Source organism: Antedon bifida, chromosome 3, assembly GCF_963402885.1.
Source record: "Antedon bifida chromosome 3, ecAntBifi1.1, whole genome shotgun sequence".
Classification (NCBI taxonomy): domain Eukaryota; kingdom Metazoa; phylum Echinodermata; class Crinoidea; order Comatulida; family Antedonidae; genus Antedon; species Antedon bifida.
This window is the reverse complement of record NC_136228.1, coordinates 4,666,961-4,694,352: the sequence shown is the minus strand read 5'-3', so window position 1 is coordinate 4,694,352 and position 27,392 is coordinate 4,666,961. Positions and strand designations below refer to the sequence as shown.

General features: G+C 32.0%; 2 protein-coding genes across 4 annotated transcripts in view; both read right to left on the bottom strand.

Moving 5' to 3' along the window:
* Positions 1 to 874: 874 nt before the first annotated feature.
* LOC144837494 (TNF receptor-associated factor 2-like) lies at positions 875 to 9,074 on the bottom strand. Its single transcript, XM_078692634.1, has 8 exons — positions 8,945 to 9,074; positions 6,408 to 6,584; positions 5,766 to 5,841; positions 4,967 to 5,065; positions 4,172 to 4,336; positions 3,731 to 3,805; positions 3,340 to 3,429; positions 875 to 3,218 (listed from the first exon to the last, which is right to left on the bottom strand). The coding sequence occupies exons 2-8, from the start codon at positions 6,551 to 6,553 to the stop codon at positions 1,794 to 1,796; spliced, it is 2,076 nt and encodes a 691-aa protein (XP_078548760.1). The 5' UTR covers positions 6,554 to 6,584; positions 8,945 to 9,074; the 3' UTR covers positions 875 to 1,793.
* Positions 9,075 to 9,412: 338 nt separating this feature from the next.
* Positions 9,413 to 27,392, bottom strand: part of LOC144837265 (early estrogen-induced gene 1 protein-like) — a 38,993-nt gene continuing 21,013 nt past the window's right edge. For all 3 annotated transcript variants that reach the window (XM_078692316.1, XM_078692315.1, XM_078692314.1), the window contains exons 3-9: positions 24,250 to 24,393; positions 23,192 to 23,238; positions 17,364 to 17,521; positions 16,715 to 17,025; positions 16,294 to 16,417; positions 16,030 to 16,102; positions 9,413 to 15,686 (exon numbers count right to left, since the gene is read on the bottom strand). In XM_078692316.1, coding sequence (XP_078548442.1) covers positions 15,641 to 15,686; positions 16,030 to 16,102; positions 16,294 to 16,417; positions 16,715 to 17,025; positions 17,364 to 17,521; positions 23,192 to 23,238; positions 24,250 to 24,393 — 903 coding nt within the window. In that variant the 3' untranslated portion in view covers positions 9,413 to 15,640. The remainder of the gene's footprint in view (positions 15,687 to 16,029; positions 16,103 to 16,293; positions 16,418 to 16,714; positions 17,026 to 17,363; positions 17,522 to 23,191; positions 23,239 to 24,249; positions 24,394 to 27,392) is intronic.

Here is a 27,392-nt window from a genome sequence, read left to right as displayed (position 1 = left end):
TTACGTCATGCAAAAGGGAAACCCCCTTTACACTGTTGATATTATACGACGTATGTATACAGATTCGACACCCACAATGTTAAAGTAATTCATTTTCTTTTATTAAAAAAAAAATATTTATTTAAAGCAATCATACATAAATTAATTAGGTGCACTACTGAATGCAATAACATTAACAAATATTAAACAATACAATTATCAACACAAGAAAAGTGCTATATGCGTGTATATACAGTATTATTTTAGGCAAGGTAACTAACTACACTAACTACATATACTTTCAAAACTATACTTATTTAAACTAAGCCTCAATATGAGGTAGCTTAGTACTATATTACTGAACACTTATTTCCAATGAAATTGCCTAATATATGATGACTATACAGGTTGAACCAGGGCCTTGAGATAAGGAGGGAAAGTACAATACCATTAAACAACAATACTTTTAAACTAATATATCTGCTCTACTATTAGATAGCAGTACTCGGATGCACAATTCAAGGAATTTGATTAAATCCACAATCGAACCAGAACCTCAAAATGAGGAAGGAGGACACTACACCAGTAATAATTTACAATATACAGTATATATGTAGTACAGTATATAATATAGAAATGTATACTGTACTATTAATGTTCGATATACAAGACAAAAATCACTTTGAATGGTTAATAGTTTTTTAAACATTATTATATACTGTACAAGTTTACTTGACTATAGTCTGGCTGGTGAGTTGTTGGTGGTTATACAAGAATAAGAATAAAAAGCAGACAAAACAACAGCTAGCTGTTTTTATTAATTTTTTTTCTTATTTTCTTGTACAATCCACCACTCTAGCACAGTTACTTATTCTACTTAATATTTGTTAGATGCAATTTATACAAATCCATTAATATGTCTTATGTATGTCATACATTTTGAATGAATAGTAAATCTTTCAGAAACCCAAAGTTCTTTCCTACTTTTAAAAATGCATTCTGAAACTTCTTGAAAAATGACCAGCCCAAGATTGTCTTTGAATGTATGTACAATCTTATTTTACCTGTCATCCTGTTAAGAGGCAGTTTTTTGGGTTTGTTACTTCAACATGCACTGAGTATTCATATTTGTGAGTCATGCGGCAAGTGTGCTGTAGTAAGACCTTTTTTCTTATCTCCGCCACAAAAAACAAAACAACTCGTCAGCTCATTTATAAATCCCAGTGCATGTCAAATTTACTCATTTAGCAGTGAAAGCGCATTGAGGCTTTCAGCATAATGCGCTATATCAAGTACCAGTTATTATTATTATTAATGAGTGGCACAAGGGCCTCAAATTTACTCCTACAAGAGGATTGGTTTAGACCACTGGCTTACGATCGCATAAAAAAAGTTTAAAAAATATATTTTTAGATAGAATAAGACCAGAATGTTTCTATCCAAGGCCGTGTCAATATTAGACTAATATAAGACTTTTGAAACGATAAATAAAAGGAAATTACAATTATCTTCTAGTATAATCTTAAAAGAAACTCCAACAGCTTAATAGAGTTTTTTTTGGGTGATATTAAGTGTAAAAATAAATCACAAAAAAAACTTAGTTTAAATACGTTCTTATAATTCTGAATATATTTTATTTTTTTATAATGATTTCCATTTTGTCTTGAAAATAGAGACTAAAACATTGGATGTCTAGAAAACTAAGATCTAGAAAACTAAGACCTAAGATATCTTAGTTTTCTAGATCTAGAAAACTAAGATATCTTAGGTCTTAGTTTTTTAGATCTTAGTTTTCTAGACACACCAAAACATTTCTATTGCTGCTTTAACTCAACACTCACTCTAATAAACATAGTGTCTTCTTTTATGTAAGCATTTCTGCTCTTTTCTACTTCGTTTGGTGTAATAAACAGTGGGCATCCTGTCGGGATATTACGTTCAGATTTTGGTCTCTGGAACGACGTACTGTTTGGTTCCGGTTTGAAACCATCCATGATGTGCTCAAAGTTATTCTGGTCGATTAACATGAACTTAACAATGTGTTTGAAAGGCCACGGCAGAGTAGCGTCATACTTACCACGCAACAACATAAAGAAAATGGAAAAGTGCGAGCCTTTGCCGACTCCATCACCATTCAGAAACAAGCGGCAGCACATCTTATAACCGTGTGGACCAGAGTAGAACACTGGTGAATAAATAGATGACCCCTGCTGCATTGCTTCTCTTCTCTTTTTTCCATAATCAGAAATTTTCCAGATTATGATTCCATTATGGGTGGCGTTTGCATTCTCAGTTATCTCCTCCTTCATTTCTAAAATGGTGTTTTGCAAAACAGCTAACTGCGTTGGTAACGATGTCATGCTGCTCTTAAATTCTTCTAAAACTTTCAACCTTTCATTAATCTTATTAATTTGTTTTCCAATCTCTTCTGATTGGTCACTAAGTACCTGCATAGCATCCTGGTATGTTTTTCCGTTTCTGTCCAAGATCCGCAAATCTTTCTCTATTTTCTTGATTTGTTTTCCTTGTTTGGCTACCATATCTTTAAGACTAATATCCTCTTTATCTGCAACTATGGCATCTCCAATTTTTACAAGCTCTTTTCCAACCTCTTCAGGACTCTTTGTCTTCTTACCTTTGATCCGAATATTCATGTGACCTACTTCAGTAGCAAGAGATTCTACAGGAGTAGCAGTTGCACCTATGTTATCTCCAATCTTTGCAAGTTCATCTGCAACCTCTGAAAACTTGTTCAACTCTTTTTCTTTGATGATAATATCTTCATCTTCTCCATGACTAGCAGTAAATGCTGCATTTAAGCTATCTCCAATCTTTGCCAGACTCTCTGCAGCCTTCTCATAATTCGCATCCTCACTTACTTGAGGTCGAAAACCACTCTGCAAGTGAGCTTCCATGAATTCCTTTACAAGATTGGAAATAAGCTGCCGTACTTCAGGCGATTTCAATTGTGCCGGTGTTGCTAACAGGTTTTCCGATGCAAGCTGCTTCAGCTCATCCTCCAATTCAGATCTTGTAGCGGCACCTGCTTGTTGTCCATCACAAGAGTCTACAGATTTGCCTTCTTGTTTTCCCAAATAAATGTTATCTTGCTGTTTTACTTTTGTATCGAAATCTGTTTTGTTGTGATCTTTGAAGAAAGGTAGAAAGGCCCGGCAAAGTAGGGTTAGATGCTCACGAACGTTATCTTGCAAATGTTTTTCAGCTGTGTACAAACTCAACTAAAAATCAAACGATAGTTCAAATTATATTTATAGGTGCTGAATAAAATGAATAACCATTAGTGTAGTGATTCAGCCTCAGTGCATTTTGTAATGTTATAATTTACTTTTAATTACTTACTTTGGTGTTACAACCAAATTGTGCAAAGACACAGTTGTTGCTTTGGGAACGGGGGCAGTCTCCAGTTTCATTATCTTGATGAGATGATAACTATAAGAAAATAGACATGGTATTTTTGTTGTTTAGCAGTTTGATCAGAGTTACACATGCATATAAAAAATAAAATAATTAATATACACACTTTAAGTTAAGAGTAGCAAAATTAAAAACTCTGATAGCCCCAAAAAGGAACATTTCAATTGGTATCTTGCAGTCTTATTCATAGATTTAAATTCTGCACATTACCAAGATTCTATAAATGGATATTTTCAACCTAGAATATTGCTTGGCTTTTAGTATACTTGCAACTATTGTACCAATTTCGTATATTGTTTATTTGATTATAACTTACTGTATCTCTGAAGAGCTTCTTTCCACAATACTGACATTCAACTTCTGATTTTGGACATTCTGTGGTGTTGTGTTTCTGAATGAAAAAATAGAAATTTGAAGAACTTTCTACAATAAATATTATAACAAATTTCACCTGAAGTAAAGTTCAGAATGATTGTGCTTTATGAAGTAATGTGGACATAAAAATACATCAGGCACTTTAAAAAAAGGACCTTGCTCAACGCAGAAAGCAATGGAAAACCATATGAACTGGATGACATATATGGATTTACAATTAAATTTCTATTTTTTGAAATTTAAAAGATATATCTGTTTGGTTAAGCACCTTAAGCATTTTTGGTACTCATCTCTTTTAAAATGCATTGGAGAGGGATGGAAGTGGTTCATATCCAAATATGGCACTTCTTCATGACAAAATAAATATCACTTTAAACAATACCTTAAGAAACTTATATGCAACCGCACCATTACAGCGTTTGCAGTAAAATGGCCGGTATGGACATTCTTTTTCAGTGTGAAATTTGTATGCTGCTGTTTGGATGTATTTTCCACAACCAGGATGAGAACACAGTTTGGTTTTGTAACTACAGTTGGCTTCATGGGCCTAAAGTAAAAATGTAAATAAAAATAGTTTGCTTCGTTTAATAATTACAGTATGTACTGTAGAGCAAAGTGACAAATCGACTGAAACTGGACGTATGGCATTTACTGTTTCAGATTAATCATTATAATTATAGTTGGTGGGTGTGGTCATTTAATTTCAGCACACACTCTCAAAAGCTCTGGGACTTGAAAGATCAAAAGATAAGCTTTACTTAAAATATTTATTTCCTGTAATTGTTTCTGTAATGTAATGATGCAAATTTATAAATGTGTATGTAATGCATTTGTAATGTTTTTACTATCTTGAATTTTACCTACTTTTGTATTTTGACGTTTCTCGTATGTATTTTTAGAGATATTTTAATGTTCGAGCTCTAAGACAAAAAACTAAGTTGTGATTGTATATACATATTGGGCAAATAAAGGCTGTGTGTAAGCAAGTAGTACATTCATTATAATTATATTATTTTAACATTTTTCATAACCAGACGTGAAAGAAGGGGTGGATCCTGTTGAAACAGTGGAGCACTAATAATAGATTGGAGCCTGCTCTATATGCCACACTTTCAGGATGGCAATCTCGTAATTTTATTTCTAAAAAAGCAAAACACTACTGCTTGATTTTATTTACCTCATAATTTCCAAAAACGCCCTTCCAACTACATCCATTATTGATACATTTAACAGCAATCGTTATAAACTCTCGTTTTAAAACAAAGTCTGGAACAAACTGTAGAAATTAAAATGTTACAAAACAAATACAACATATGAATGAAATTGAAATTAAAATCAAAACTAGATTATGGTGACTTTCGTGACCATGCTGAAATTGTAATACTGTTGGTTCAAATTACTGGCAATCGTGCATTAAAAATTTACATTTTTTCTTTTAAATTAAATGTGGTGAAATGAATGGAAATGAAATGATTAAAGATGTATTGTCCCCAAAAAACATGAAAAATGAAGATTAATTAAATCAGACTTTGGATAGGTTATTTTGTAGTTTCAATAAAGTTTATCCCTTCCGTAAAAAAAAAATATATATAAAATGACAAAATAAATGGTAAAATTCAACCAAAAACCTATTGGCTGGCAGCCAATTTGACTATTTTGTGCTTTTAAATTACAGTTTTTTCAGGTTTTTTCGATTCAATTTTTGTTCAAAGTGGATAACTATTATGTGACATTAAATGGAATATTCAACAAAAAGAATGAAAACAAATATTTGTTCAGGGGACAATACATCTTTAAATAACCTAAAGGTGAGGTTATGTCGACAAGAGCATGGTCATCTTTTCGAGCTGAACTGAACGGAACTAGTGTGTGGAACTAATGTTGACACTGGAACTGATTTGATGATGACCAGATGACCAGAATTCAAGCTCAGTGTGAATAAAATTTAAAAATGTAAATGTAAAAAGGATAATCACATCAGCATCAATTGTAGCATCTCCTTCTGAACAACCTTCTTGTAAACATCGAGGACATAAATGAGTCTGAGAACTTCTAAAATAAAAAAAAATTCCCTCAATTTTTAAATGCGTATCTTAATAATGTGACATAAAAAACATATGCCGCAGTAAATTATTAATTTGTATGTTAGGCTATAGATTAATAATTAATCGCATGTGCTGTGAGTAATGTTTAATAGAATGTTTAAAGATTGCATTGAAAGAGAACTATAAAAAACATTGAATTAAACTTCCCTATTACCAGGTCAAAATTATTCTACTGCAGTAACCTCTGTTTAATATCTAACCAATTCTTTTCTTGCATATAATTTTTTTTTAAATACACTGTTTATTGAAGTGACTGCCTGCTTGCATTGAATTGAATCAAACTAAAATATGTTACTGCAGTAAAAAAACACAGTTACTGCAGTACATGAATTTTGACATGATCCCAAAAACTGGATGATCCAAGTTTACACACCAAATTGATTATCTTACAAGTTTATAAAAAACATAAAACACAGAATATTACTATCAGACTTTTTGTACAAGACTACTACACACAGTAGCAGGGCCTACGTACTGACTGTACGTCTCAGAATGTATGGTTTTTATACTTACTCGATTAATGTTTGAAGGCAATCTTTACAGTATCTGTGTCCACATGAACTTTGAACTGGATCATTAAGTATCAATTCACACTGAGGACAAAGGTGCTTTTCGGGATTGATCTTTACAGTTAAAATACCTCGATTAAAGCCTGGCATATTATTAGTATTTGGTCTGTTATTACACCACCTGGAGAATGTTAAAATACAGTCACTTACACAAAGTGAGTTTGACAATATGCTACATTGTGTAATCTGAATTGCACAACTATTTGTCTTTCCTGGCATGCAATGAACTAATTGCCATTACATAACCTGTAAAACCTGGCAACCAGAATGAATAGCCGATATCAAAGATAGTGTAGTACAGTATCTTTGCCGATATACACTAGGGGAGGGCCAAAGACTAGGCCAGATTCTAGGCCATATGTCACTTTGACTTGATCTTATTTTCTTGTGTGGATGGTTTTAAGTGGGTTAATTTCATAGGATGAGGTACTGTACCTTGTCCTTGCTTGGCTTTATTTTCCAATCATACATATGCATGTAATGGACAGAATTCATTGAATTTCAGTGTGCAAAGAATTCTTGCATCATTGTATATTTTGGTTGCTCTAAGGGTGTGTCTACCACTGACGCTCTTATACATTTGTTAACCGAATGCTTTAATGCTACTGACCAAGGAGATGAAATGAGATTATTATTGCTTGATTTCAAAAAGGCTTATGATTTAATTGACCATAATATATTAATTGATAAGTTGTATAATTTAGGGGTCGAAGACCATCTAATCTCTTGGATCTATGCTTTTCTATGTGATAGAAAACAACGTGTTAAACTAGGCGATGAATTGTCCCCTTGGACAGTCGTTAAGGGTGGTATCCCCCAAGGATCCTGGTTGGGGCCCATGTTGTTTATCATCTTTGTCGACGATCTTCTGGATGGGGTGCCGTGCATGAAATACATGGACGACACCTCCATCCATGAACGCGTCGGCAACGATGGGGCAACTGTACTTCAAACCACTCTTGACGAAACTGTCCAGTGGGCTAAGGATAACAATATGTACCTTAATATTAAGAAAACGAAAGAGATGAGAATTAGTTGTAAAAGGTCAAAGACTGCTTTTGAGCCACTCCATGTTGGAGATTGTAATCTGGAACGTGTTGACGAATTTAAACTTCTTGGTGTAATTATTTCTCATAATTTGTCATGGCAACCTCATATTGATCAAATGATTAGTAAATGTAATTCTAGAATGTACTTTCTCAAACAGGTGCGGAGGGCAGGCCTGGATGCCCCCGCACTTGTCCAATTTTATACTAGTATCATTAGACCTATATTAGAATATGCGGCCCCAGTTTGGGGATCAAATATTACGAAGCAACAGAATCAACAACTTGAACAAATTCAGAGAAGGGCCTTTAAATGTATTTTTCCGCATGCTACTTATTCCGATGCCCGCAGCTTCCTTGGTTTTTCTACCTTAGAAGACCGCCGTGTTCGACTGTGCAAGGATTTTTTTGTTAAAATCAAAGACCCCAGTCACAGATTGAATCATTTGTTACCGGAGGCTCCTTCTGCTGCTTATAATCTTAGAAGACTCCGTGAGTTCTGTATCCCTAGAGTTAAAACTAACCGTTCAAAAACGTTTATTATTAATCACGGATTATTCCAAAAATGGTAAACATTTTGTGTTATGTTTCCGCGACTTTCCGTACCTTTGTGTGTAAATATTATTGAACATTTTTGAAGTTTTAAACATTTTTTAAATTTGTAAACATTTTTAATACTTTTAAATTTTTATCCTGCAGGCCTATGTCTTTAACAATTTGTATTTTATATTTATTGTTTTTATAATAAGTGATTTTTAATTGTAATTTTGTTTTAATTTTTTGATTGTATGTTCTACATTTCTGAATGTCTTTTATATTTGTATATTGCATTTTATTTTTCTGAGTGAAACGCTTTTGTTAAACTTCAATCTTTCGTTTGATTGCAATAAAGTTCTATTCGTATTCGTATTCGTATTCGTATATTGGCAATTTGTGCAAATAAATTGTAACTGTATGTATTGCCCAATTACAAGGGTGTGTTTCAAATGCTCACAGACACCCTTCCTGCTTTAAAACACGGTGGAGGATTGCTAGCTGTATGCTTACTAAATACTACTAGGCCTAACTAGGCCTGTTAGGCCTAGGCTAGCTAGTTAGGGGGGTAGCTTCTAACTAGAAATGGGCATACGCCTAGCCTTTTTTGTTGTTAAAAGGCCTTGTCTAGATAGACTAGGCTAGTAGACAGTATTAATTATAGAGTATGGCTAGGCTTTTGGCTAGCTAGTAGGCCTAGAGGCCTACGTATTAGTATCGGAAAAACCCGCAGTTGTTTTTAAGTTCGATTGATTAAATTAGGCCTACTTTACTGTACCTGGATTTCCAGGCCAGTGCATCTCTGACGAAGACGACCCTGGGCCTAGCTAGATCGAGAGTATAAAGCTAGGCTATGCCTACTAGTTCTGTCTAGTTGCTAGTTATTATTAATAATACAAACCTAAAAATGGTATACAAGTTAACTCAAAAGATATTTCTTCTCTTTTGGCGCCAATAGTAGGGCAAAAGGGGATGTTTATATCCCAAAAAGCCCGCGAAGGCTTTCTTGTTTTGGAGATCACATCACAGTCTAGTCGATAAGTACTTTGTTTTTCTAGTACCTGGAATTAAAGTTGGTGAAGCATGAAATTACAATAATTTTCGCATGCGCATTAATATTATAAAGTATTGGATGCCAAAATGAACTGGACTTTGTAATTTACATGTTTATATTTATTCTTTCTAATCTAATAATTTTCTTTATGGGCCTTAACTGGATATCTATAGTATAACATTGCAAGAATTGAACTACATGCACACTGTCATTTGTTCATTAAGATATTTTTAGTTGGACATTAATTTGAATAGCCAGGAAAAAAGTGACCAGTGATACACAATAAAAACCAACTCAAAGCTGACGTCTCTAATTATCACATATATTTATTCAATTTATTAAGTTATAAAGTGAATGACTTGACTAAATGTTAGAAAATAATTTACAGCTTGTTGTAGTAAAAGATATTTCACATCTTTCAATCAACTAATTTGAGGATTGAAATTTCATAATTCCATACCAATAATCTTAAATATTAATTTTCATTACTTTTAATTCACATAAACAACATATTTATGGTAAAATACTAATACAATATTGTTTGATTTTTGTACTACTGTATAATACTGTATATAAATAAACAAGCTAGATTGTCCACAACTTTTGGCCATATCATAATCAGCATACAGTATATAGTATCTCTTAAAACTATAAAAGGGCACCATTCACGCACACTACAAACTGATTGAAACGATGGGATTGGAAGAACTGAACTAGCTAAACAATAAACAAACTTCACTATAAATAATTGACAGTATGCATACAATCATTAGTATATTATAGTACAATAAACCAATAATCTTGATACTAGTATTTATTATGTATTTAGTACAGTAGGGTAACACTCAGTATGTCTTACACTCAGTATGTCTTTTCAACGGGTATACAAATTGATGTGGAAAACTAAAAAGAAAATGTAAAAACCTTTTTTTTTCAGAATAACCTTTAAAGGGCAAAATAATGTGAAACTCCCACAAAAAGGTTAAAACAGAAATAATACATTATATATATTAACAATATTGTAAGTTGGAGGAATCAACTACTGTAAAATAGAGTGAACTATAACCGATGAATTTGAAATAGATTATGATTTCTTCTGGTACCTAATTTAGTAACAAAACATACAGTAGAACACTCCTTTCAGCTGATCTATTAAGAGGAAACTTTGTTTTGTTCCAAAGATGTCCCCTTGATAGGTTTCCTACCGTAATTTGTTTATTTGACTAATTTTTCTTCTGAAATTGTGAAATTCACTATTTCACCACTATATTGCTTAGATGTATGACAAATAAATATTACATTTTTTATTATATTAATACAACAGAACTTTAAAAGCTAACATTTTAAATTATATAAGACAAGTAGGCCATGTTTTCATCTTTAATATTTGAATATTCTTTTCATTCATTGACCTACACATATACAACTACTAGTATAAAGAAAATTAAATTAGAAATTATTTAATGAAAATGTCCAACTGGACAAACTAAAATTTAAAAAAGAAAGTTTATGAGAAGTAGAAACTAAATATAAAAGATATGAAAATAAAAATAAAACTATATATGTTGTATATCATTGAAAGCAAAACTAATTAAAGCTAAATTAATTTCCGTCAACATTGATTTTTATCATATTCTTCAACAAAATTATATTCATTTTTTCATTTGTTCATATTATTTCAAAATCAAACATTTCAAATGTCATCATAATGTATTTGAATACGGTTTCTGTTGATAAAATAACATAAACAAAAATATCTATTACCACTAGAAAACTAGCTATTTTTTTATAAGCTATAAAAAATTATAAAAACTGAAACGGAAGACGTCTAGCAGAAAAGAACCAACAGAAAATACCACTCAAGATCTATGACTAAAAATGTTATATCTATAAATCATCAATAATTCCTTTTAGAAAATATTCTTGGTCCAGAAATGTGAATGGCACATGAAAAACATACAAATTCATATTTTAAGCAAAATAAAATCTCCAATAACTAAACCATAAAATATATTTAAAAATAAAAAATTCCACATATTCAACAATACATGTATCTCTTTCTCAGCAAAAAAATCAGGTTCTATATAGTTTTTTCCTTTCATTTTCATAATTAAATGAATTTTCTGTAACATTAACAAATCAATCTATACAAAAGAGTATCCTCAATATAGAATATATTTAAAACATGGTTCTACATTGTCGGGGCACTTTTGTTAAAACAACTGCCAGTAAAAGCAATTTTTCTACAGCATTTTCTTAACAATTTTTGTTCCTGGCCAGCAAGATAACAGTCACAAACTATACATTTAATAAATAATATATATTAATAATAGTGGAGGCTTTCTCTCATAACAATCAAAACTTTAAATACCACATTCAATTTTACTCTATAGCACTTAACCCCAATAAGAAGCAACCTTTAGAGATTCTGCTTATTGTATGTTATTATCTGTTATTTAAAATAAATATAAATGATAACCATGCCAATCTCTACTTAACAAAGAACATTCATATTCAAATGCCAAATATCTAGATAATGAATGCCATTTTATTTTCTAACAAGAATTCTTCATCGGTTCAAATGCACTAAAGCTTGGTTCCCACTAGAACGTAACGCAAGGACGTAAACGCAACGCAAGCGTGTTGACCAATGACAAGCGAAGTTATAGACAGTTAGCAATCACAAGCGAATAAGCCATCGCTTGTGATTGGTCAATTCACTTGCGTTGCGTTACGTCCTTGCGTTGCGTCGCTAGTGGGAACCACGCTTTAGTGAAATTTTCCAAACGCATTTCAGACAATGAACCTAACTCTTTTAATGTCTCAACACAAAAATTGGAAAAAAACCAAATACACCATGGAGGTGTCAAACTTATCTCAAAACTCAACTCTAATTCGTGCAAAAATTGAATGAATATGCTCAATTATGTTTACAGGATATAACATCCGAAGTGCATCTGAACCAATGGAAGAACTCTCGTATAGAAAATAATCTAGCATCTGGAATACTAACAACTTTCTTCAAATATATTTAGCATTCAATTTATTTATTTCAATGTTAATTAGCATTTAATACTAACTAACTTTCATAAAGATCTGTTTACTACAAAAAGTTGATGAAACCTTTGAAAATTATCATTCTGCAAATAAAGTTAGTTATTTACAGTTTTTACACACTTCCTCTTTTGATTTCGGTTTCCCCTCCACTAAAGCCCTAAACTTAAAATTTATGCTCAGATGTGGTTTTAACAAATTTTGAAAAAGAGGTTTTTAAATTGCTTAGTTAACGCTTAGTCTACTCTAACTTTCCTAAATTCTGAGATTGCTCGAGTTTGCAAACTGAAGTTTGCTAGTGTAGACTTCTGCAAACTAGTTTCTGCACTTTGTCAAAGTTTTTCAACTAGCCTACACTAGCAAAAATTGGAAACTTTTCTTGACAAACACAGAATTTGCTCGAGTTTGCAAACAAAAGTTTGCCAGTGTTAGTTTTTACCAAACTAGTGTACTTGGCCAAAGTTTTTCAACTCGTCTACACTAGCAAAAATTGGAAACTTTTCTTGACAAACACAGAATTTGCTCGAGTTTGCAGACAAAATTTTGCCAGTGTTAGTTTTACCAAACTTGTTTTCAAAGTTCTTTAAAACTACTGTCTCTGTTGTTACTGAAGTAATTTTGTCTACTTGCAAAAACACATTGAAAACAACTAGATTTGCTGAATTCACAAACCTCAAAAACTAGTTTGTGAAGTAGGTGAATGTCCAAACTTTTGCTAACTAGTTTTCTGCAGTTTACCAAAGTTTGATCTGCACTTTGGAAACTTTGAAAAAATTCTTGCAAAACTCAGAGTTTTCTCTAAAGGTTTCTAACTAGTGTAGACTTTTGTATAAAAAATAAATTGCATCACTTGCTTGTTAACAGTAAACACACAAGTTATGTAAAATTAAACCAAACCATCCTTATATTTTCAGCTGGGGAGGGCAAAGAAAATATTATTTATTTGGCCTAACTTTCTCCAAAAACACAGTTTCAATATCTTCATTTGGATCAGATTTTTGCACATCATCTGTACAATAATATTCACTATATCCATGATACATTGAGATATAATTAGGCATATACTAAAAATGTAGAATTATATACAATATGAATTTAATAAAATCTATATCTTTTCTACGTCATTGTAAAATGCATCACAACAAACATTTGTCACGATTGAACGATTCACCAAGCACTTGAAATGCATCACAACAAACATTTCTTAATTACAGTCGCTCCAAAATGAACCTGGGTGCAATTTTTGGAGAATTGACTGCCTATATTTTAATAAATTATTCAAATTATTATAAGCCAATAAAATGTTGGTAGTTAGATACCATTTACCTATTTTGTACAAATTAGTAATTTTTGATATCTATAATGTTTATAACCATTGAGATATTATATGGCTTTACAGATTGCACATTTTACCCAACAATAAACACATAGTATATTAATCGTAATGTTCACATAAATGATTAAATATAACAATAATTATCACAAAACTGGTTAATTATAATAGTAGTGTATACCATGTAGACAAAAACTGTATAATCTACATTTTATGTGTACGTTAGTAGATACTTAGAAATAGTAATACTAAAATAATACTATATTTATTAAGATTTTGTGTATAGATACTAAAAACAGGTAGTTAATTAGATGCAACAAATTTCATTGTACTTAAGAAACTGTGTAAATTATTATTATTATTATTCTACTGCAATTTACTGCAGTAACTATACTTTGTTCAGCATTAACATGTTTATCAAAATATTTGCTTTTTTAAAGATATCATACACTCTGTTTATTACAGTGACTGCTTTAAAAACTACATTGAAACAAACTATGTTATTGCAGTAGTAGTTACTGCAGTAACTGCTGTAGAATAATTGACACATTCTAAGAGTATAGAACAACCTATCATTTCTATCCAGGAGTATTTTAATCTGATTTGTTTTATGGCCTAAGGTAGAAAGATAAACATTTTTTCCAGCAATAGTTCATGTGTTCTGTTCTCATAAGTTAGCATCTTTGGGACTTTTAAAGAATGTATTGTTGGTTGAACAACTTTGGTTTTCTTTACCTTTTAGTAAGCACACACATAACTTTATGGTAATAAAATAATTATATGAAAATCCCTTACCATTTATTTAGTGAGAATTACATTTAAATCTATGGAGAAAGGGAATTCTTTTATAAACCATTAGAAAGTGTCATGGAAACATACACTGTAACAGATTAAATATAGTAAGCCCACCTGAAAGATAACCTTTGACATTTGTGTTTAATATCTCAAACCCTTCTTTTTGTTTAATTAGAAATTATAAATGTTGAACTTATTTTTGTATTGTTAAAAAATATTTATCTCTTTCATTTTTGTTTACAGGTGTGCGCTGCAATAGCTTTTGTAGCTTTGTAAAATGGAAGTTAATGCAAAATAAAAGCAAAATTTGAAAAACTCGAAAAACGATGTGTGTTTAAGAAAATTATAAACCATAGCACACACCAACAATAAAGGGTGCTTTTATCCCCAACACATGACTTGCATGTAGTTCATACAGGATATTTGCATTGTTATTAACTTATGTAAACATTTGAACTATTGATTCAAATAAAGGAATTGATCGTAACGCAAGATAAAGTCATTAAACTTGCCTATGATATGGCCTATGGACTAATGCTGTATTTGTAGATACTTGTACAATCACTAAAATTTTACTCAAGCAGTTCAACAAATGGTTGATCGAGGTACTGTATATAACTAGTTTTTTTCAATTAATATTCACCATTACTATATGCACATACAGATGATGTAAATCATTAATTATACCACAGGTGTACATGATTAAGATTAAAATATTCAATATTATTAACCAATACCAAGGTGATATAGAACTTATATTATATTTTTTTTTATTATTTATGTTTCATCACAGAATGTCCTGGTTGAAACTGATGTGTAAATTTATTTTCGTAAACTAAAAACTGTTAAAAGTGAATCTACAACAGTAATTGATATTGTGAAAGTGTTATTGTGAAAGAGAAAAATTATGTTCGATTCAAAATGTTGATGACATAATTAAAATCAAAGTATTGATCCCGAATCAAAGATACTGTGTGTCTTTTTTCTTACTTTCGTTCATTAGGACACCTTTCGGTTAATATATCTTGATTCTAATTGGTATTGCATTGATTTGAAGCACATGGAACTATAAAGGCGTGCTAGGAAACAAAACATACGATTATGAACAATGTTTTGTGGAAAAAACTTGATAGGTTGTTCAAAAAATAGACATTCAGAGTGTTATAGATATGTCAAGTCCGAAAATAATCACGAAGCTTGTACATACACATGCATGCTTAAAGTCTGCGTGGCAGTAGCCATCTTCATTTCTCAAGTATCACCACCTTGTTCGCAAATAGTTATCACAGCCAAATACTATAAATACTGAAAAGGCTGTGAAATTTATCTTTAGACTGTGTTACACCGATTGCCTGAAAATTCTATCTTTGATCTATCACTACTTTCTCAAAAACTCCTTCTGACATTCTGAAAATATGAAATATGATTATTTTAAATAAATTATGTAAAAATATGTTGATTATTTCATACATACATCTACAGCAAGCAACTGCCAGACAAAATGGATGAACTATATCATGCTTATAAACTTAGTGAGTGGAGTAGAAACAGTTGCGAGCTACTGTATAATTCTGGCACCATGATCAGGATTGAACACTGGACCATGGGATTGGAATGCAAGCACCCACCAAGCTATAGTTCCACATTACAGATAGCTATATGAAGTTTGTTAATGTTATCTATGTATGGGCACAAGATTTGTTAGTGCTGTGCATTATGATATGACTACAACAAGTTTAAGAAATGTTACCTATCCTTAAGTCGCTTGCTTCCAAGAGCCGTGGAACCATCTTTGGCAATAAATAAATGAAGTCCAATTTCCTCTGTAGAGAAAGAAGTTTAATAATTAAAATTGTATAGCTAAAAATTACAAAACATATAGTTCGATAGTGTAAACAGAGCTTTAGATACAATATCATATCTACAGCTATCTGAGTATGGACTGTTCCATGTATTATAATCTCCCCGTCCTCTCCTTCGCCATCTTGCTTTTTTCAACATATTATACCATTACCTGAGACACCCTCTTCCTCTTTGTTATCAAAATTTTGCGTACTGATTATGTCCTTTACAATCTCATCAGCATCTACTCTTGTGTCATCAACCCTCTTTTGTTGCTGTGACTCTTCAGGATGTTTCTGTGGAGCAAACAAATAACAATTAACTAAATCATCAAAACTATTATTACTTCAAATATACTTTTAGTTTTATAGCACTATGAGAATTTTATAAATGGTCAGTGTCTCGAAAAGAAATGGTGAGGTATGTATGGGCGTTGTTGCCAACCTGATGGCGTGGTTCACAGACAATACCACTGCCTTGGAGGGGAGTCCTTAAAATGTTATTACTTTTCGTTCTCTCCTCGAAGGGGAAAGGCCTTTGTCGGTTTATCCAGGTAAGGAAATAAATGTTTGATTTTTATATAATAAACATACCCTTCTCCTTTCATTTGATCCCACACCTCTCCATGACCCTGACCACGATCCAGATTCTCTTGCTCCACCTCCACTTCCACTACCAGCTTGTTCCTTCTCTGGCATTGGTTCTGTTAAGCTGGTTGCACTAGAGAAGTGTTCTGTCAGACTGGATGATCTTGAGTGTGTACTGCCACTTCCTCTAGACTGCTGACTACCGAATTGACTCTCATGGCTGTTGTAACTTGAACTCCTTGAATGGCTCTGCTGAAATTCTTCCTCGTTTGGTAGACATTTCACTTCTGGCTCCGCTGAAGTTATTTGCACTAAACCTAAAATAAACAATAGTGTAATGTGTGTAAATCACTTTATACTGTATATGCTTACATTAATAAATGAATAAAGATGGGAGAAACCTCCCCAAAAAAATATATTATATATATTGTAATGTCTAATAAGTGTATTCCCAAGGGACCCATATACCAAATTTGGTGAGATTATGGAGTGCATTAACAATGGATTTAAGTCTTGTATCTGCATAATAACCTAAATTAACAAGTGGGATTATACTCGCGCATGGGATTAGCTCTGTCAAATATGTTAATACATAATGGTTTAAGAGACAGAGAAGTTAATTTATAACAACTGTAGCTACTGTATGTGCACTAACCTGAGTTTAAAACACTTGGCCTTTGTTTAGTAGTGAGTCTACCACTACTACCCATGTGACTGGTTGTTAAAGAACTAGAACTTGTATCGCCTTTAAGACCACGCTGTAATGTTTCATCGCCATCATCCTGTAACAATGTCATGTTCTGTACTGTTGGCCTATAAACAACAAAAGATGACAAAAGGTTTATTTAGATTTAGAAAAAATTCATCTTAACTTTGTTTTAAATAAATCATTTTGCTTAAGTCATTATGTTTGTCTTCAATCTTAGACAATAAGGTCCATTCATTGCTTAAAGCTACTTTCACATCGTGCCTGAATTCGGTTCGACGGCCTGAGAAATATGGCGCTGCTGAGCGTTACATGTTGAGCATGAATTCGGTTATCTTTTGTCAAGGTTGTTAAAATGATGACATTTATACTGGTGCCAAGTTTAATAGTAAAGCAGTTCTGCAGTTAAACTAATTTGACATAGTCTTTAGTACTTTAAGTGTTGCATCTTCATCAGGAATATTTGTATTTAAATTAACCATTTTTATACAATTTACTGCATACATTTACAATGATTACTGTAGTAACTGAAGTTTACGTAATATGTCGGGTTTTTCTATTGCATCTTTATCAGGAATATTTTTATATATTAAATAAGTAAACAATGTTACCGCAATACCTGACAACTGTATAGTGGACTGTCGCATCTTCATTAGGAATTTTATATAAACATATAACTTGTACAACACCAGCAATTCACATGGATTTAAGTAGGATTACTGCAGTAAATGACAGTAGACTATAGTCTTCCAAATAATTGCTTAAATATTGTTCCCAATATCTGAGTATGCAATGCTATAAACAATTATTGCTTAATCTGTACTTTTGGGTTGACAGATTTATGTACATTTTATAGACAATAATAAAATTTTATAGAAATTGACTGGTATATTGAGCAATTCTATTATAATATTCAGATAAAGTGGTTTTTTTTTGTAAAATAGAGTTTTACCTTATAAAACCATTAATAGGTATCATGTTGTTTGTTGTTTTTTTAAAAGCATCATGCCACATGTGTGAACGTAATAGCTATGATTCTAACATTCATTTCAAAACATTTTGAGTGTTATCTACATATGGTGGAACATTGAAACAATTAGGTTGAGCAACTAAGACAGATGTTAGACAACAATTTTGCATTGTGTTCGCCTATCCCATTATTTATATATTATCAATAAAACCAAACCCACTCCTATTGTACAGTATGTAGTAACTCTTCTAAAAGAAAGTATAAATAGAAAACATAAAATGTGCTACAGTAAGTATATTGTCAATCTATTATCTATTATCTATTATTTAGCAAAATGTAGTCAAGTTGTTTCTACAAGTATAATTGTTAGAAAACATTATGACACTCCTAAAGTCTAAATACCTTTGGAAACCTCTCTATCAAATCAATAAATCTAAACAAGCATTTAAAATTAATTGGTTTATGATTTACATAATAAAGTGTCACGCGCAACCTTGATGTGCTATTGAGAGTTGAAATTGAAATCAGTGCTGTGTGCAATTAAGCAATTTAACTGTGAACTAATAGACTACTATAAGATAAGACTTAATTCCTGAAGAACCTAGTACTACTAGAAAATGGGAGGTAATAATTAAGTATACAGTAGTTGGGCACAGTTACTTTTAGATTATTAATGGTTTTATATTAAAACCTATCATGGAAGAATTCCATGGTTACTGTGAGATAAATTTATAATAGGGAGCTTTGATTTGCAACGACCAAGGAATGACAACTAACCTAGGTCAGGTCAATCTATGTCGTAGGTCGTCATATGAACCTAGAAACATTAAACCCATCTTGAGGTGAGGGGCCAGGACACGCGTCCAATATTTCCGCATGCGCATAATGTCTTACATGACGTAGTTTGGTCATAGTAAATCAAAACCTCCCTACTGTACACAATGTGCACTACTATACTGTACTGTATATCAGAAAGTTTTCAACTTTCCTTAAAATGAATACTCTTGGGATAGTTGATATATTCAGTCTGGTTGCCACTGTTTTCAGAATTTAAATTTGGAAAAATTCTGGCAACTAATTTCTGGAGAGTGTACTAAACAAGTACAGTAGTATGTATACAACATGAAACAGAGAAAGTAGAAACAGACTCAATCTAAAAACCAATAGTAATTGTGGTGTACAGTATATATACAGTACATTGTAGTATACATATACAGGAAAAGGGTAACCATATTAATGTATCCTGAAAGTAAAGGTACCAAGGTACTCTGTACATTGTGGAAATGACAAATAGTGTAACTTGTGTTCTACAAACTTCTTTTGTGGGTTGCTGACAATTGAGTGAACTTGACTTCAACTTAGTGTAATTATTAACACAGAATAAAGCAAAATATAACAAGAACACCAGTCTAGACTTTGTTAGTATTAACTGTCTTGTGAGGACAAGGATTTAGAATTTCCTTAACGGATTAAATGGTCTGGTAGTGAGACCCTTAGACAAGAAATTGCCAAAAATACAAAATGATTTTTGTTTTGCAAGACTTTTAGACCAAAATGTGTAACTTACAATACTGGTAAAATGACACTAGAAATATAAACTACTTAAAGATGTATTGTCCCACAAAAACAAAACAAAAAAATAGCTGAATAAAATCTTTTTAGACTTTTTGTAATTTTAACAAAGTATATCACTTCCGTACAAAAAAAAATAACAAAAACCTATTGGCTGGCAGACAATTTTACTATTTTTTTTAAAATATAAATTACAGTTTTTTCAGGTAAATATTTTTTTTCCCAATCCTATTTTCGGTCAAAGTGAATAATTATTGTGTGACATTAAATCGACATATTCAACAAAAAAATATATTTTTTCATGGGGGACAATACATCTTTAAAGGCAAATTCTGTGGGTATCAGTGGCTAGATCTCAATTGAGATACTGTACAAATACGCAAAAAAGGTATGAAAACATTAAAGTAAAATAGGCAGAAAGAAGAGCTACGTTCGGAGAATGATATTCCTTCAACACAAAAGAGACTATAAAAAAAAACACCAGATTTCGGTAGCATCCACTGAGTACCATATCAAAATATAAAAAAATCGCACCAAAAACGTTTTATTTCAAAGATTTACACATGATTATAATATCAACTTATCAACATGAAAATGCTTTTTGAAATCTAGAACGTAAAGTACCGCATTGAATTACTATATCATTAGATTTGGTTATCATATTTGCCATTATAGTGTTTGTTGTAGAATCCGAGATGGAATCAATATGTTACCATTAAAGACACTAACAGTATGTGGAATCTGAAAGATATTTCCAATTATTCTCAATGCATTCAGCAGGTACCTGGGAAATCTGCATTAAGCGCTGCAGGTACCTGGGAATTTATTTGGGATCGAAGATGCTGCAAGCAAATAACTATATTTTAATGCTATCAATAATTAATATTTCCAAATCTTACAATTAAAATTAACAGTTAATAATGTGTAGTTATAATAATTGTCCTACAAAATCCCAATTATGATGAATTAAATGAATGTTGTTGACGTCACGATAGATAACATATTTAAAATTTTGCACTGTAAATGTATCTAAAATTCCTGAAGTGCATTATTTATAATTCCTCCCTTATAGGTTCGCACTTTTCCATTTTTGTTTTGGAAAAAAGAACCCTCCAGTAAAAATCCAGGCTACAGCCTTACTGTTGACTTTGTGTACATCAAATTTGAAATAAATAAATTACAGTAAATGCAGGTAATACTGTAGAATGTTAATTACAATCAGTCCTATAAAACATAATTGAACTTTGAGCTTTGAATATAGGAACCATGGAAATTCAAAACCCGACAATTTAGATCAGAGGCCATGAGCAATGAAAAATCAATTTGTTCAGTAGATAGCTCAACTAATTGGATGCAAGTTTATGAGATGTTGGTGGCAAAGGTGTAGTGTCTGTTGGGAATGCTGTGCCCTTTTAATAGGGCTAGCTTGATATGATTTATTACTTACAAATGACCCTTGTTGAATAAGTATCATAATTCGATTTATCAGATGGCCTCTCTCTCTCTGTCTATCTTGAATAAAATGAATAACTAAGACCCCATTTACACTTACGATTTAGGCCGGCCCTGGGTCGGCCCTGGGTCGGCAATTGATAAGTGTAAATACTCCAAAAAGTTAGGCCGGCCCTGGGCCGGACGCAGATCTGGGCCACCTCTCCAGGTAGGTTCAGGAGCGGCTTTTACGTTTTGGGCCGGCTTACGCAGTGAACCGTGAACAACGTTTGACCTTTTTATGAGGTGGTTGTTATGACGATCCGACATTCTCGGTACATACCTTCTTTTTCGCGCGACAATTTGTTTTCTTCATCATTTATATTCCGTAGTTAAATTTATTTGTACCAATTTTTATAAGATGTCTGAAAATCGTGGTTCCAATTGGACATACGAGGAGGTACTTGGCTCAAGTACAGGCTCAAATGGACGGTAGAACCTCCTCTTCATTATCCTCATCTGTGACTTCTTTCAATAAAGTATTCCTCCGCTTGTTTCGCATATACATAAAATACAGCCATATATATAAAACAGTGGGGTTCATTTTGTTTTTTAACGGGACGGGACAAAAAACAACAACAGTATAAATATAAAATGGTCGGTTCGCGCGGAAAGTTGAATTGACGATCGAGCGAGAAAAATGTAAACAAACTGTACTTCGTATCCCAGCATGCAATGGTACTTCCGATAAAATTATTTACGACCAGTAATCTGCGTCGGTAGTGTAAACGCTCTGGGCCGGCCTAAAAAGTAAATATTTGCAACCGGCCCAGGACCGGCCCTGGACCGGCCCTGGACCCAAACGAAAGTGTAAATGGGGTCTTGAACAGTATTGGTGGTCTCTACTGTAGAGAGACAAGCCAACTTTTTTTTTGGACTGACCTCTTGAAGCTATGAGGTACTGTAGGTGTTTTATGCTCCCAGTTCTACCAAGAGTTTAAATAGAGTATAGACATTTCTACAGAATTCTCAGACAATGAAAACGTTCAATAATTAAGCATCCATTTTTTTTAATAATAAAAGTGTCCTCTGAATAGGATTGGCTGTAGTGTTAGATATATTTCTTTTTGGTCGTTCATGGGAAAGTGTCCCCTTAATAGGGATTTCCAATAAATAGGGATGTCCATTAAATAAGGATGTTTTTAAGTACTGTAGGGAGTTCTACTGTATACAGTCTGCATGTTTGGGTTATCTAAGAATACAGAATAACACTATGTAAAATATGCTAATTAGGTATCCAATTAGGAGCGGATACACTTGCAATTTTACAATTGTTTGTCCGTCAACACGAACTCAAAGTGCTAACTTAACTATCACGTTTGAACAGAATGATTGCAAATGGATTGTGAAACTCTAAAATTGACAATTACGGTAAATCCAAGACAATGTGACTGAAGCAGTTGCCAACATAAATTCTTATCATTCTCTATAAAAAAATATGACCAACAGGGCCAGTTACAATACTATTACTAGCCTGCATTGCCTTTAATAAAATTTAAGTAAATATCATTTTGTTGCAAAATAAAATAGTTTGATGCACTTCCAGAACCATGCAAACAAACCCTAAAAGAGCAAAAAAAAATGATCCTGAAAATTAAATATGTACACGTATGGGCAGATTGAATTGAAACAGAAAAACTACTGAAATTGTCTATATTGCAACAGATAAAGATAATTTATAACAATTTGTTAACTCTGTAAAATGAATGTTGCAATTGTTTTGTTTTGATTATACTGTACTTACGCTTTAAACACAGAGTCACCTGACAGTAATGACATCTCAATCTTTACCTACAAAAAGAAAGTATTAAGTCAATACAAATGAAACACCAAGTGTACACTTAATTACTGTAAATTACATAGAAGTGTCAAAATGTACTGTAAAATACCAGGGTCATAATTTCAATTACCGACAGTAATAACTTTTGATTTTGAAGGACACTTAAACTGTGTGCAATTATTATTTAGTAATTTTTAGTAATTTTCTTGGGAGCATTGTTTATTGAAGAAACTAAAAATAAAACAATACTGCAGTAAGAAAATCTAGTTACTGCAGTAGAATAATTTTAACATGATCCAATCCAATTTTATACGATGACATGTGGACGATACCATAATCAGATAGGGCCACCGGTATGGTATCCTTTCTTTGGAGACAGAGGGCTATTGTCGGTTTATCCAGGTAAGCTATAGTAGGCATGAAATAGCTTGGTATTTGAACACAAGATGACCCATTGAACAGAACTTTACATACAACGATGGTTAAATTCTTTAAAAATGCAGTTATGTGCAAGAAGATTAAAGAATAAAGGAAATTTGGATTTACTAGAGATTAGAAATTCATTCAAACGTTGAAGTGCGTAGATTTAGTAACAGACAAAATTTTAATAACGACTGGTATTTTAAATTAAACTTGCAGCGGAAATGGAGTTAATGGATTATTTGACACAAAACCATTCTTTTTCTCCATTTTAATTTTTAATTTCAAGATACTGCTTGTATGAAATGTGTGGTTTCTTCTCATTAAGGCTACTACTAAGAGAATATACACTATAATAGCAAGTGCCAACCCATGGCTCACAATTGCCTACAGTACTCAAGAGTTGATAAAAATAGTGCCAGTTCTCACTCAGAGAGTCTTTTACACTGGTGTACTCTCGGCCCTAGAGCCAGAATCTGGCTGGCTAATAGTGTAAATACGATCATAATAAAATGATATGCTTTTTTTTTTGTTTTTCTTGGTGTGCAAAAATGGCGGAATCAAATTTGTGGAGATTTTGCAGATTGACCATTGAAGATTACCTTGACCGTGCTGTTATCTTGGCGTATCTTGGAATCGTAGCCTTCTAACAAACAACGTCTAGTGACACACCCTGCTCCAGCAAACTCGGCTAAATTCAAATCTACAAATCCATATTTCATAAATGATTTACCCCCTTTGATTTCCTGCAATTAAAATGAAAACAAATATTAAATTAATTTATAAAAATAAAATGCTCAAATATGTTCAAATTACTGTATCAATTTTGATAGTGTTTGTGCCATTTGAACATGTTTTAATGGAACTTCCACAATACAATGAATAAATTAATATTAAATTATTCAATCCAGGCATAAACACAAACATAAGGTGAATCACATACAGTAGATATTGTACATTCCTTCGATGTTAAAATAATTGGATTAAAAAAACCCCACAAAAACAACACTCCAACCTGATAAAATTAAAAATATAAGATAAAACTGTAAATTTCAATAAAAATTGTTGTCTTAATAATGTGTCTATTTTTAGTTGGAAAAAGTGAATACTTTAACTACAATATAAATAACATATTCAAAGTTTTCATAATGTTTTGGGAGCCAACACATCATATACATACATAATTTTTAGTTGGGGTTTCCGTAAGATTATATAAAAATTAAGCACTGCACTACTATAGTAGTACAGTAGTAGTAGAATATAAATGAAATGTACAAATTGCATCAGTTTTGATTAAAGCAAACAAACCATAGATCTACTCAACAAAATGTCAAAATTGCGTCGTGTTTATTCAAGCATGACCTTAAATCTAATTATCAATCAATACAAACTGAATGCTCGTCGATAATTTACTTCCGAAAACATGTATTGTTTTACAAATCTAGTCAACATAATAATATTACACTTTTTATTTTAAATAATTAACTCTGCAATTATTGTGACATTTGAAGAATTATGTCAGACCTTACTGCATTGTAAATGGTACAGTAGTTTTTGAGTTTCAGACAATACCCACCCATTATGGACTGTACCATTGTTATTGTTGTTTGGGGTGTATGACAATGTTAGGTGTTGGCTTGTTTGTTTTTTTTAAAATCAATCTTGAGATATACATTTGTTACTTGGTGGTTATTATCCTACAGTCAAAGTTTCGGAACATTTTCCAACTCTCTTCCTTCTAAAGTTTCACATTGAAAACGTACCATACTAATTATAATAGATAAGACAAACTCTTTCGTTTTAATTATAAATTCTTTTTAAATTAAAAAATCACTTATTATAATTTTATGCATTTGCGACAGATACAACGGATGTAGTAATTAGATCTTGTTGCAAAAACTAAAGCGAAAACTAAAATAAGATAGAGTCCACTTTAGACCCCTAATACAATGGTTCAAGTCAAAAGACACAGTTTAACTGTTCAAGTGGTCTAATGGTCATTTATCCAAATTTCTACAATAATATTTTAGATTAAGTACAGCATATCATATAATTTTTAAGCTTCCATGCCCTTTAATTTCAAAATCTTGAATTGACCACTGAATGACTTGTAGCTAATTAAAGAAAGATAATTAGTGTAAGAGGCTGCTAATCTACCAAATACACAGGACAGGTAATACTGGTAAGATCACAGCATGTTAAAAGATAGAGTGACTGACTGACTGCCATATATTCTCAACTGTTTAAATTGTATTTCTAAATGTAAAGTTCCAATAAAACGCTCTAGTAGGCTTAGGGTAAGGAATTATGTATTTTTATGTGACATTTTTGTAACTAATAAAAATATGTGTGTTGACACATAATTGATCATATGAAATATAGTATGTACTGTATTTCATTTAAATATTGCATTTTTTTTGTGCAAAAATATCATGGATTGCTAGATTTAATAATTTTATCAATTTATTAAAATTAATAACCTCTCCTCCTACAGTATTAATTGCATTATAATTTTCGATCTATCCCTCTTCCCCACCCCCACTTAAATCTGCCTACATAGCCTAATTCCTAATCAATCACTGTCAGAAAATAATTTAGATTAAACAAGGACAAGTTTCTTTTGATTTGTGTAAACACTACTGTATTTGTCAATTTTGCCAAATGGCTACTTTTAAATGTACAGTAGTAATAGTACACTTTACAATTACAATCAATTTTAATGTAAAAAGTGCATAGGATTATAATTATTATGAAGATTAAAAATGCAGTACTAAATAAAATATAATTTTAAGTATTATTATTACTTACTACTAAATAAAGTACTAAAGAAAATATTTTAAGATTCATAATAGTTAATATAGCTCCAAGTAATTGATTTTTTTCAATCAAAATCTTCAAATTAGGCTAGTAGTAGTCGGCTGGTTTTTGCTTTAAAAAGATTGAATCACTCATATATATAGCCGACTTCTGTCGTAAACGACAATGTCAGTTAGTCTTACATTCATCTGAATGATCATTAGGCCAGGACTGTTTAAAGCACCTTTGGCTGGTCCCAACATTGACCAAGGTCTTCTCTCATCCAGTGCCCTCTTAACCAGAGGAGAGGCATAAGCAAATAATATGTCTGAGGCAGTATACTAAATGCCATAAGAGTCAGCAGTGCTGATTTCAAATACCTAATGGGACCCCAGCTCCATATACAGCACCCGATATTCCCAGATGGTCTACAATCCAAGCTCTAACAGGGCCCAACGTTGCTTAACTTCGGGAATCTGACGAGAACCGGTGTTTCAATCAGTCATTCAATCAAAAACATTACAATTTGAAAGGAATAGATTGTTCTACGAATAGATTGTTCTACGAATATTAAAGATGTTTAAATAGGAATCGTTTCAAATCTTATATCATGGGTTCAATCCAAAACATACTGTAGTCTAAAAATATACTGTACTGTCAGTGTCAATTTGTTTTTATATCATTATCAATAAATACTTTTATTGCGTGTGACTTTAAAAATGTAAAAATGTTGATACAATAACTCAATGCATAAATCCTTTTTTTCTTGAATTGGGTTAAAATGTCACACCCTAACTTTGTTTATTGTTTGCTGTTTGCTGTTAATAATGACAACAGACTGAATAATCATTTTAGAATAAACAATAAAATGGTAAACAAAGTTTACACATCATTAAACCTCAACAACAATTACAGAAAATATGTACATTCCAACAGTTAAACTAACTGT